The 12255-nt window shown below is 44.4% G+C and overlaps 1 protein-coding gene across 5 annotated transcripts in view; it reads right to left on the bottom strand.

The window, feature by feature from the left end:
- Positions 1 to 12255, bottom strand: part of LOC121535180 (nuclear receptor coactivator 2) — a 71691-nt gene that overhangs the window by 36642 nt on the left and 22794 nt on the right. For all 5 annotated transcript variants that reach the window (XM_041841973.2, XM_041841977.2, XM_041841976.2 and 2 more), the window contains one exon: positions 1024 to 1134. In XM_041841973.2, coding sequence (XP_041697907.1) covers positions 1024 to 1115 — 92 coding nt within the window. In that variant the 5' untranslated portion in view covers positions 1116 to 1134. The remainder of the gene's footprint in view (positions 1 to 1023; positions 1135 to 12255) is intronic.

The following is a 12255-nucleotide window of genomic DNA, read 5'->3' as shown; positions in this document are numbered from 1 at the left end:
AGTAGCCATCTTATTGGCACCAGCGGAGAACATCGGCAATATCCCCGGTGAGTGTGCATATTCACTGTCTATCATTGGGCCAGTGCCACCTTCGTTCGTTTTTGGAAAATAGTTTCCTCCTCCAGGTTAGATGGACGTCATACTGTATGTGTCGTCACTTTCGTAGGCCTAATATATGATCAGGCAACGTCATTTTTATTTATCTGTTTGTCAGTGTCAGCAGAGTAGGCTACCCTGTAATTTTTGTCGTATTAAAAAAGTCTGCTACCGTCTCCAGTCATATAAAGTGTAGTAGAATTGCATGAAATGTGCACATTTTCCTATGCAAAGAAAATAAATGTAGACTATCTGATCTGTAACTAAGGTTGTGTTGAGGTGTGTGTGTGTGTGTGTGTGTTGAGGTGTGTGTGTGTGTTGAGGTGTGTGTGTGTGTGTGTGTTGATGTGTGTGTGTGTGTGTGTGTGTGTGTGTTGAAGTGTGTGTGTGTGTGTGTGTGTGTGTGTGTGTGTGTGTGTGTGTGTGTGTGTGTGTGTGTGTGTGTGTGTGTGTGTTGAGGTGTGTGTGTGTGTTGAGGTGTGTGTGTGTTGAGGTTTGTGTGTGTGTGTGTTGAGGTGTGTGTGTGTGTGTGTGTGTGTGGTGAGGTGTGTGTGTGTGTTGAGGTGTGTGTGTGTGTGTGTGGTGAGGTGTGTGTGTGTGTGTTGAGGTGTGTGTGTGTTTTGAGGTGTGTGTGTGTGTTGAGGTGTGTGTGTGTGTGTGTGTGTGTGTGTGTGTGTGTGTGTGTTGAGGTGTGTGTGTGTTGAGGTGTGTGTGTGTGTGTGTGGTGAGGTGTGTGTGTGTTGAGGTGTGTGTGGGCGCAAGCGCATTGGAGTGAGATCTGTAACTATAAGGCAGTGTCCCAAATGGCACCATAATCCCTATATAGGGCCCATAAAGGCCTGTTCAAAAGTAGTGCACTATATAGGGAATAGGGTGCCATTTGGGATGCATCCTAAGGTTGTGTGTGTGTTTGACAGCTGATCTTACCTGGGCCCCAGGAGGTCCGGGCCACATTCTTTCCGCTTCAGGGACTCTCCCCTGGCAGCAGGGTCAGGGGTGTTCTCCCCCGTACTACTCATCTTCAGCAGATATCACCAACTACACGGAGAGAGAGAAGACACCATTAAGGCTCAAGGCTGACGAAGACCTTCAGAAATCGAAACACAACAAACCGCTGGATCATTCATCAGTGTACAGGTATCTACCTTCATTTCAGAAGTTGAATTTTTTCTACCCTAGCACCTGCAAGTGATTGGATCTTCGTACATTACAATGAAACAAGATGCGTACATTATGTATGAAACAAGATGCCGTTAAGGACAATGAGAAAATGTACAGCAGATGTACAGTATTGTGGACCATCATTGTCCTTCAAGGGAAAGTCTTGACGTAAGGTGTTAGATTGAGGAGCACAGCTGAAAGTGAACCAATGAGAGAGATTGAGATGGGTGTTAATCATGACTCTTACCGATCTAGTACATGTCATCCCAGTCAGCCACGTCGTGTGGGAAGCCTAATTGTAAAAGGTGTCAAATGTTTACCTCAATATAAGGCCATTTGTGTGGCTGTGTTAGTGCATGGGCTTCTGTCTCCCATCAAATCCAGGCTGAGGGAGGAAGACCAAGAGCGTATGGCCGCCTTGTGTTTCTGCTCTGTTTGCAGTTAGCGGCGAGAGGACCGCCCCACTAGTCTGTTTGTCCAAGACCCTTCACCGGTTAATGCTATTGGTTTGTCAAATTACAGAAGTAACAGCGCCTATTAAAGGGTGTATACACAAGCCAGACAGAACGACACTGGAAATGGCACCCTATTCCCTTCATAGTGTTACTACTGTTGACCAGAGCCCTACTTTTGACCAGTGCCCATAGGACTGGCTATGGTCAAAGTAGTGCATTGTAAAGCGAATAGGGTGCCATTTGGGACACAGGCCCTTAGTAGTCCAAACAGAGCTCCTTCCTTGTCCTGCCCAGTTTGTGTGGACCGATACTAGGCTGACATTCAGCTCCTGCATTAACTGATGCTTCAATAGAAAGAGATCTGTCAACAACAACGGGCTGTGAACTCTTAAACACAGAGAGGATGATCACAACAACTGACCTGCATGGACAGACTGCTGGCCTCATTCAAAATGACACGATTTTGCACCGAATGACTGCGGTAAGCAATAAGCATTACAGATTTCTGACTAACACCATTTCCTTATAGAGACGTATAGATCTGTGTCATCATGATGACTCATAAAAATGCACATCTACAGTGATCTGTATCTAATTCCCGAATATCCTAAAAAAAACATTAACGCGATAAAAAAATTATGAATTGCAAAATAAATAGTAGTATTAGTCAAGGCCTCATTACATATACAGCCAGCCTGGCCAGCTTGCCTAGCGTCTTTAGGGCGTGTCAGCTTGCCTAGTGTCTTTAGGGCGTGTCAGCTAGCCTAGCGTCTTTAGGGCGTGTCAGCTAGCCTAGTGTCTTTAGGGCGTGTCAGCTAGCCTAGCGTCTTTAGGGCGTGTCAGCTAGCCTAGCGTCTTTAGGGCGTTTCGCCAGCCTAGTGTCTTTAGGGCGTGTCAGCTAGCCTAGCGTCTTTAGGGCGTGTCAGCTAGCCTAGCGTCTTTAGGGCGTGTCAGCTAGCCTAGCGTCTTTAGGGCGTGTCAGCTAGCCTAGCGTCTTTAGGGCGTGTCAGCTAGCCTAGCGTCTTTAGGGCGTGTCAGCTAGCCTAGTGTCTTTAGGGCGTGTCAGCTAGCCTAGCGTCTTTAGGGCGTGTCAGCTAGCCTAGTGTCTTTAGGGCGTGTCAGCTAGCCTAGCGTCTTTAGGGCGTTTGCTAGCCTAGTGTCTTTAGGGCGTGTCAGCTAGCCTAGTGTCTTTAGGGCGTGTCAGCTAGCCTAGCGTCTTTAGGGCGTGTCAGCTAGCCTAGCGTCTTTAGGGCGTGTCAGCTAGCCTAGCGTCTTTAGGGCGTGTCAGCTAGCCTAGCGTCTTTATGGCGTGTCAGCTAGCCCTAGCGTCTTTAGGGCGTGTCAGCTAGCCTAGCGTCTTTAGGGCGTGTCAGCTAGCCTAGCGTCTTTAGGGCGTGTCAGCTAGCCTAGCGTCTTTAGGGCGTGTCAGCTAGCCTAGCGTCTTTAGGGCGTGTCAGCTAGCCTAGTGTCTTTAGGGCGTGTCAGCTAGCCTAGCGTCTTTAGGGCGTGTCAGCTAGCCTAGCGTCTTTAGGGCGTGTCAGCTAGCCTAGCGTCTTTAGGGCGTGTCAGCTTGCCTAGCGTCTTTAGGGCGTGTCAGCTTGCCTAGCGTCTTTAGGGCGTGTCAGCTAGCCTAGCGTCTTTAGGGCGTGTCAGCTTGCCTAGCGTCTTTAGGGCGTGTCAGCTAGCCTAGCGTATTTAGGGCGTGTCAGCTAGCCTAGCGTCTTTAGGGCGTGTCAGCTTGCCTAGCGTCTTTAGGGCGTGTCAGCTTGCCTAGCGTCTTTAGGGCGTGTCAGCTTGCCTAGCGTCTTTAGGGCGTGTCAGCTAGCCTAGCGTCTTTAGGGCGTGTCAGCTTGCCTAGCGTCTTTAGGGCGTGTCAGCTAGCCTAGCGTCTTTAGGGCGTGTCAGCTAGCCTAGCGTATTTAGGGCGTGTCAGCTAGCCTAGCGTCTTTAGGGCGTGTCAGCTTGCCTAGCGTCTTTAGGGCGTGTCAGCTTGCCTAGCGTCTTTAGGGCGTGTCAGCTAGCCTAGCGTCTTTAGGGCGTGTCAGCTTGCCTAGCGTCTTTAGGGCGTGTCAGCTAGCCTAGTGTCTTTAGGGCGTGTCAGCTAGCCTAGCGTCTTTAGGGCGTGTCAGCTAGCCTAGCGTCTTTAGGGCGTGTCAGCTAGCCTAGTGTCTTTAGGGCGTGTCAGCTAGCCTAGCGTCTTTATGGCGTGTCAGCTAGCCTAGCGTCTTTAGGGCGTGTCAGCTAGCCTAGCGTCTTTAGGGCGTGTCAGCTAGCCTAGTGTCTTTAGGGCGTGTCAGGTAGCCTAGCGTCTTTAGGGCGTGTCAGGTAGCCTAGTGTCTTTAGGGCGTGTCAGCTAGCCTAGCGTCTTTAGGGCGTGTCAGCTAGCCTAGCGTATTTAGGGCGTGTCAGCTAGCCTAGCGTCTTTAGGGCGTGTCAGCTTGCCTAGCGTCTTTAGGGCGTGTCAGCTTGCCTAGCGTCTTTAGGGCGTGTCAGCTTGCCTAGCGTCTTTAGGGCGTGTCAGCTAGCCTAGCGTCTTTAGGGCGTGTCAGCTTGCCTAGCGTCTTTAGGGCGTGTCAGCTTGCCTAGCGTCTTTAGGGCGTGTCAGCTAGCCTAGCGTCTTTAGGGCGTGTCAGCTAGCCTAGCATTGAGCTGAGTTGATCTGAGCTGCTGGTGGAATAGCAGACTAGTATACTAAGAAGCCAGGCAGGCCAGCACATCACCTGACCATTACATAACACACAGCCTGGATCTGCCACTGAGCAGATGAGGAGGAGAGGAAGAAGAGAGTGCCGGCTGGGACAAATCTCCCTGCTCATCTAAATGAATAACCAGCCCATAGATCCCTGCTGGAGACTACACTGGCACTATTAGATCAGGAGGAGGAGGACGAGGAGAAGTCTCAGTCTACTTCTCTCATTTATGCATGCTTACCAAATTTATACAGGAATTCATTGTTAGGGCTTCTCACTTGCTCAGTTAAATTAGGGGGGAGGGGTATCAAAGCTCTCAAGAAATGAAACCGATCATACAAGCATCTTGAGACGCTGTGATTAGAGCTGTGGCGGTCATGACATTTTGTCAGCCGGTTATTGTCATGTAAAAGAACTTCACTGAATAAAATAGAAAGGCTATTTTTCCCATTATGGAGCGAGTGCGCATATGAAGTGGCTATCTTGAGCGTAAAAGTGATAATTTGAAAACAGGTCCTATGGTAGATTTAGAGTTATTTGGCAACTTTAGTTGTGAATGATACAAACATTAAAAATGTCTTAGAAATCAAAACATATATGGGCTTCATGGTGCGACTATAGGCTATTGATGATTTGAGAAAGTAGCAAAAAAAGCTTGTGCTCTGTTCCTTGCCTCATGCTGCCCAGCTGTTCTCTCATCAAGTGATCATACTTTCACCCATTAGACTATTCTCAATGTAATCTTGTCTTAAAAAATATGATCTACAGTACTAGTCAAAAGTTGACACACCTACTCATTCCAGGGTTTTTCTTTATTTTAAAATGTTCTACATTGTAGAATAATAGTGAAGCCATCAACACTATGAAATAACACATATGGAATCATGTAGTGACTGAAAAAGTGTTAAACAAATCAAAATATAATTTCATAGTCGCCACCCTTTGCCTTGAGAGCTTTGCACACTCTTGGCATTCTCTCAACCAGCTTCATGAGGTAGTCACCTGGAATGCATTTCAAATAACAGGTGTGCCTTAAGTTAATGTGTGGAATGTATTTCCTTCTTAATGTGTTTGAGCCAATCAGTTGTGTTGTGACAAGGTAGGGGGGGGGTATACAGAAGATAACCTTATTTGGTAAAAGATCAAGTCCATATTATGGCAAGAACCGCTCATATAAGCAAAGAGAAACGACAGTCCATCATTACTTTAAGACATGAAGGTCAGTCAACAGGGAAAATGTCAAGAACTTTGATAGTTTCTTCAAGTGCAGTCGCAAAAACCATCAAGCACTATGATGAAACTGGCTTTCATGAGGACTGCCACAGGAAAGGAAGACCCAGAGTTACCTCTGCTGTAGAGGATAAGTTCATTAGAGTTACCAGCCTAAAAAATTGCAGCCCAAATAAATGCTTAACAGAGTTCAAGTAACAGCCATCTCAACATCAACTGTTCAGAGGAGACTGCGTGAAATCGGGCCTTCATGGTCGAATTGCTGCAAAGAAACCACTACTAAAAATGACACCAATAAGAAGAGACTTGCTTGGGCCAAGAAACACGAGCAACGGACATTAGACCGGTAGAAATCTGTCCTTTGGTCTGATTAGTCCAAATTTGAGATTTTTGGTTCCAACCGCCGTGTCTTTGTGAGACGCAGAGTAGGTGAACGGATGATCTCTGCATGTGTGGTTCCCACCGTGAAGCATGGAGGAGAAGGTGTGATGGTGCTTTGTTGGTGACACAGTCTGTGATTTATTTAGAAATGAAGGCACACTTAACCAGCATGGCTACCACAGCATTCTAAAGCGATACACCATCCCATCTGGTTTGGGCTTAGTGGGACTATCATTTGTTTTTCAACAGGACAATGACCCAACACACCTCCAGGCTGTGTAAGGGCTATTTTACCAAGAAGAAGAGTGATGGAGTGCTGCATCAGATGACCTGGCCTCCACAAATCACCCGAACTCAACCCAATTGGGATGAGTTGGACTGCAGAGTGAAGGAAAAGCAGCAAACAAACTGGTTGAGAGAATGCCAAGAGTGTGCAAAGCTGTCATCAAGGCAAAAGGTGGCTACTTTGAAGAATCTAAAATATATTTTGATTTGTTTAACACTTTTTTGGTTACTACATGATTCCATATGTGTTATTTTATAGTTGTGATGTCTTCACTATTATTCTACAAAGTAGAAAATAGTACAAATAAAGAAAAACCCTTGAATGAGTAGGTGTGTCCGAACTTTTGATTGGTACTGTAGAATGGTCCATTATCAAATGGGCAGGAACAAGGACTGGGGAAAAAAGACGTGATCTGTATGCACTCAAATAGAGAATGGAGGCGGTGCGCTTTCCAGCTGGTCTATTTTGTAAGATACTTCAGTTTTATAGCGGCGCATGTGATATCCGCCCAAGCTCTGTATTCCATGGGCTCTCCAACCTTGTTCCTGCAGCTACCCAGTGCTTGATTTGGGAAACCAAGTGAAATCCGGTCGGGAACATCAACAGTAACATGTTTCCCCAACAAAACATATTTCACTAAACTGTTGACAGCCCGCCTGCGCGCTCAAGAAAGGAATAAAGGAGGAGATGGAAACGCATGGTGGTGAGATATTCTGTATAGCTAAAAAGGTAATGTGTCACCCAATTAATTATGTTTTTTTTTTATTTTTTATCCCTATTACTAGGCTATTAAAAATCAAATACAAATTCACTAATTGTAGGCTAACTGTAAGCCGCCCTGCACAATCAATGAACCAACAGCATCACCTAAGCCTATACGTTCTCTCCCAGACTCATGGATATACATTTGAGCGTAGCATAAGGTAACCAGTCCATCTAGTATGCATAATAAAAGTCCACACTTAAAGACTAGACCAATAAAGTACCAAAAACATCTTAAAATCAGTTCTCTTTCATGTTTTTCTGCCATGCGTAATATGCAGTAGGCTATGTATTGTATAACAGCACAATCATTGTAATTCATAAGCCTATGCATAAGCTCTAATATGAATATGGATGTTTTGAATTAATCATCACCTTAGAAAGCGCTGTCCATTTAGTTGTGTTAGGCTTTGAAACAACATCCACCACAACCATGTTTTACACGGTTTCAACCTTCTGTTGAAGTTCTTTCTTCAAATTGATCATCACAGTGGTGAGTTTTAAAAAGTAAGAACGGCATACTGTTTTGATAAGTGTTTGATGTGATTTTCGATTGCATTTGCATTGATGTCAGAGTGGTTAGAGGGACAATAGAGCCCTGAGTACCAACCATTAGGACCTGAAGGTAGTTAGCAAGTTGGGTACTACCAAAGCATGACCAGTGTATAAAAGGAGATTAAAGTGACTCAGTCACGTGGAATTTTACTGCGGTCACGACTCATGACTGCTGGTGTGGCGGTAATACGGTCACCGCAACAGCCCTAGGTGTGATTATGTCAATGAACATGTCCAATTCCTGACATTTAATCCTAGTAAAAATTCCCTGTCTTAGGTCAGTTAGGATCACCACTTTATTTTAAGCATGTGAAATGTCAGAATAATATGATTTATTTCAGCTTTTATTTCTTTCATCACATTCCCAGTGGGTCAGAAGTTTACATACACTCAATTAGCATTTGGTAGCATTGCCTTTAAATTGTTTAACTTGGGTCAAACGTTTCGGGTAGCCTTCCACAAGCTTCCCACAATAAACTGTGTGAATTTTGGCCCATTCCTCCTGACAGAGCTGGTGTAACCGAGTCAGGTTTGTAGGCCTCTTTGCTCGCACACGCTTTTTCAATTCTGCCCACAAATGTTCTATAGGATTGAGGTCAGGGCTTTGTGATGGCCACTCCAATACCTTTACTTTGTAGTCCTTAAGCCATTTTGCCACAACTTTGGAAGTATGCTTGGGGTCATTGTCCATTTGGAAGACCCATTTGCAACCAAGCTTTAACTTCCTGACTGAGATGTTGCTTCAATATATCCACCTTTATTTAACCAGGTAAGCCAGTTGAGAACAAGTTCTCATTTACAAGTGCGACCTGGCCAAGATAAAGCAAAGCAGTGCGATAAAAACAACAGAGTTACATATGGGGTAAAAAAACATAGTCAAAAATACAACAGAAAATATATATACAGTGTGTGCAAATGTAGCAAGTTATGGAGGTAAGGCAATAAATAGGCTATAGTGCAAAATAATTACAATTAGTATTAACACTGGAATGCTAGATGTGCAAGAGATTATGTGCAAATAGAGATACTGGGGTGCAAAATAGCAAAATAAATAACAATATAGGGATGAGGTAGTTGGGTGGGCTAATTTCAGATGTTCCTTACTCATGACGCCATCTATTTTGTGAAGTGCACCAGTCCCTCCTGCAGCAAAAGCACCCCCACAGCATGATGCTGCCACCCCATGCTTCATGGTTGGGATGGTGTTCTTCGGCTTGCAAGCACCCCCTTTTCCTCCAAACATAACGATGGTCATTACGGCCAAAAACAGGGCATTGAAAATGGGTTGTGGATGGGTATTCCAGCATGACAATGACCCAAAACACACGGCCAACGCAACAAAGGAGTGGCTCAAGAAGAAGCACATTAAGGTCCTGGAGTGGCCTAGCCAATCTCCAGACCTTAATCCCATAGAAAATCTGTGGAGGGAGCTGAAGGTTCGAGTTGCCAAACGTCAGCCTCGAAACCTTAATGACTTGGAGAAGATCTGCAAAGAGGAGTGGGACAAAATCCCTCCTGAGATGTGTGCAAACCTGGTGGCCAACTACAAGAAACGTCTGACCTCTGTGATTGCCAACAAGGGTTTTGCCACCAAGTACTAAGTCATGTTTTGCAGAGGGGTCAAATACTTATTTCCCTCATTAAAATGCAAATCAATTTCTAACATTTTTTACATGCGTTTTTCTGGATTTTTTTGTTGTTATTCTGTCTCTCACTGTTCAAATAAACCTACCATTAAAATTATAGACTGATCATGTCTTTGTCAGTGGGCAAACGTATAAAATCAGCAGGGGATCAAATACTTTTTTCCCTCACTGTACATAGGGAATAAGGTGTCATTTGGGAAGCTACCCATTGGAAACAGCCTGCATTGAGGGTCACCATGACCCCATGATGTGGGGTGACATGTTTCAAGAGCAAACACACAACTGTTTGTCTGGCTGCTTGGACTAAATGCATGGACAGAGCCTAGCCTACATCCTTATTCCATTACAAGGTAGCAGCTCTATGCAGTCAGAAGATACAAATCATTTCCCAAATTGTTGCTACACATTAGTGGTGGATGAGTTGAGTTTCCCCCCCTTTCAGCGCTTTGAGCATCTGGAAAGGCACTACATAAATGCAATACATTTTTAGTATTATTAATTATTTCAAAATATGGACCATTCAGCCATTTCCACCGTCGAGTAAAGTAGTAGAACACTAGCGCCTTTTATTTTGTTAGGGGGTAGATCAGCTTTAATATTGCAGATAGTGTAGCTTCCATCAACGTAATTGTCTGCATCTTTTCCAATCCCCCATTTATTTGTAAATATATTTTCCTTTATTATTTTCCCCTAACCCTACCACCCCTCCCCTAATTGGAGTAAAGTAAATGGACAACAACACTTAGGCTTCTACTTCCAGCTTATACATACTATACACATTTACTGACAATGTATTTTACAATAGTTAACTTTAGTTTGTTTTTAATCCCATTCAGTCCACTCAACCCTTCCCATCTATCGATTTCTAGTTGCCATAAATGTTTAACTGTGCTGTTTCACAAAAGTTCTGAACCTACAGTGCCTTCGGAAAGTATTCAGACCCCTTAACTTTTTCCACATTTTCTACAGCCTTATTCTATAGTTGATTAAATTGTTTTTTCCCCCTCAATCTAAACACAGTAGCCCATAACGAAAAAGCAAAAAAAAAGTGTCAACCTCTTTGCTAATTTATTACAAATTAAAAACTGAAATATCACATTTAAATAAGTATTCAGACCCTTTACTCAGTACTTTGTTGAAGCACCTTTGGCAGTGATTACAGCATCAAGTCTTCTTGGGTATGACACTACAAGCTTGGCACACCTGTATTTGGGGAGTTTCTCCCATTCTTCTCTGCAGATCCTCTCAAGCTCTGTCAGGTTGGGTGGGGAGCGTCGCTGCACAGCTATATTCAGGTCTCTCCAGAGATGTTCGATCGGGTTCAAGTCCGGGCTCTGGCTGGGCCACTCAAGGATATTCAGAGACTTGTCCCGAAGCCACTCCTGCATTGTCTTGGCTGTGTGCTTAGGGTCGTGGTCCTGTTGGAAGGTGAACCTTCTCCCCAGACTGAGGTCCTGAGCAGGTTTTCATCAAGGATCTCTCTGTACTTTGCTCTGTTCATATTTACCTCGATGCTGACTAGTCACTTAACCTCTACCTACATGTACATATGTACAACCTGTGCCCCCGCACATTGACTCTGTACCGGTACCCCCTGTATATAGCCTCGCTACCGTTATTTTACTGCTGCTCTTTAATTATGTTATTTTTATTTTTACTTAAACATTTATTTTTCTTAAAAACTGCAGTGTTGGTTAAGGGCTTGTAAGTAAGCAAGCATTTCCCTGTAAGGTCCACACCTGTTGTATTCAGCGCATGTGACAAATACAATTGAATTTGATTTGACTAGTCTCCCAGTCCCTGCCACTGAAAAACATCCCCACAGCATGATGCTTCCACCACCATGCTTCACAGTAGGGATGGTGCAAGGTTTCCTCCAGACGTGATGCTTGGCATTCATGCCAAAGTGTTCAATCTTGGTTTCATCAGACCAGAGAATCTTGTTTTTCATGGACTGATAGTCTTTAGGTACCTTTAGGTACTCCAAGCGGGCTATCATGTGCCTCGTACTGAGGAGTGGCTTCCGTCTGGCCACTCTACCATAAAGGCCTGATTGGTGGAGTGCTGCAGAGATGATTATCCTTCTGGAAGTTTCTACCATCTCCACAAAGGAACTATAGAGCTCTGTCAGAGTAACCATTGGCCCTTCTCCCCGGATTGCTCAGTTTGGCCGGGCGGCCAGCTCTAGCAAGAGTCTTGGTGGTTCAAAACTTCTTCCATTTAAGAATGATGGAGGCCACTGTGTTCTTGGGGACCTTCAACGCTGCAGAAATGTGTAGGTACCCTTCCCCAGATCTGTGCCTCGACACGATCCGGTCTCAGAGCTGTACGGACAATTCCTTCGACCTCATGGCTTGGTTTTTGCTATGACATGCACTGTCAACTGTGGGACCTTATATAGACAGGTGTGTGCCTTCAGCTCCACTCAACCCCTCCCATCAAATCTCTTAACACCATCCATTTTTATTTGCAATATATTTTAACTGTGCTGTGATGTTTCACAAAAGTTCTGAACCTTTTTATTCTCATAGTTTCCACAGATTGTAAATTAAACATTTTTGCTAAAAGTATATTATATTATTGATCAATTGACTGTCTTTACAAATCACCCAGCAGTGCCATCGGCAGAATTAGCTCCAGGTAAATGTTGCAATTCTTCAGCCATTCCTGGACCTGCAACCAAAAACAACATACATATGGACAGTATCAAAACAAATTATCTAATGATTGTCTCTTCCCAACAAAATCCGCAGAGCTGGGAGACATCTAATATACACTGCTCAAAAAAATAAAGGGAACACTTAAACAACACAATGTAACTCCAAGTCAATCACACTTCTGTGAAATCAAACTGTCCACTTAGGAAGCAACACTGATTGACAATAAATTGCACATGCTGTTGTGCAAATGGAATAGACAACAGGTGGAAATTATAGGCAATTAGCAAGACACCCCCAATAAAGCAGTGGTTCTACAGGTGGTGACCACAGACC

This window comes from Coregonus clupeaformis, chromosome 21, assembly GCF_020615455.1.
Source record: "Coregonus clupeaformis isolate EN_2021a chromosome 21, ASM2061545v1, whole genome shotgun sequence".
Lineage (NCBI taxonomy): Eukaryota > Metazoa > Chordata > Actinopteri > Salmoniformes > Salmonidae > Coregonus > Coregonus clupeaformis.
The sequence above is the reverse complement of the archived record's forward strand: the minus strand, read 5'-3'. Positions and strand labels throughout refer to the sequence as shown.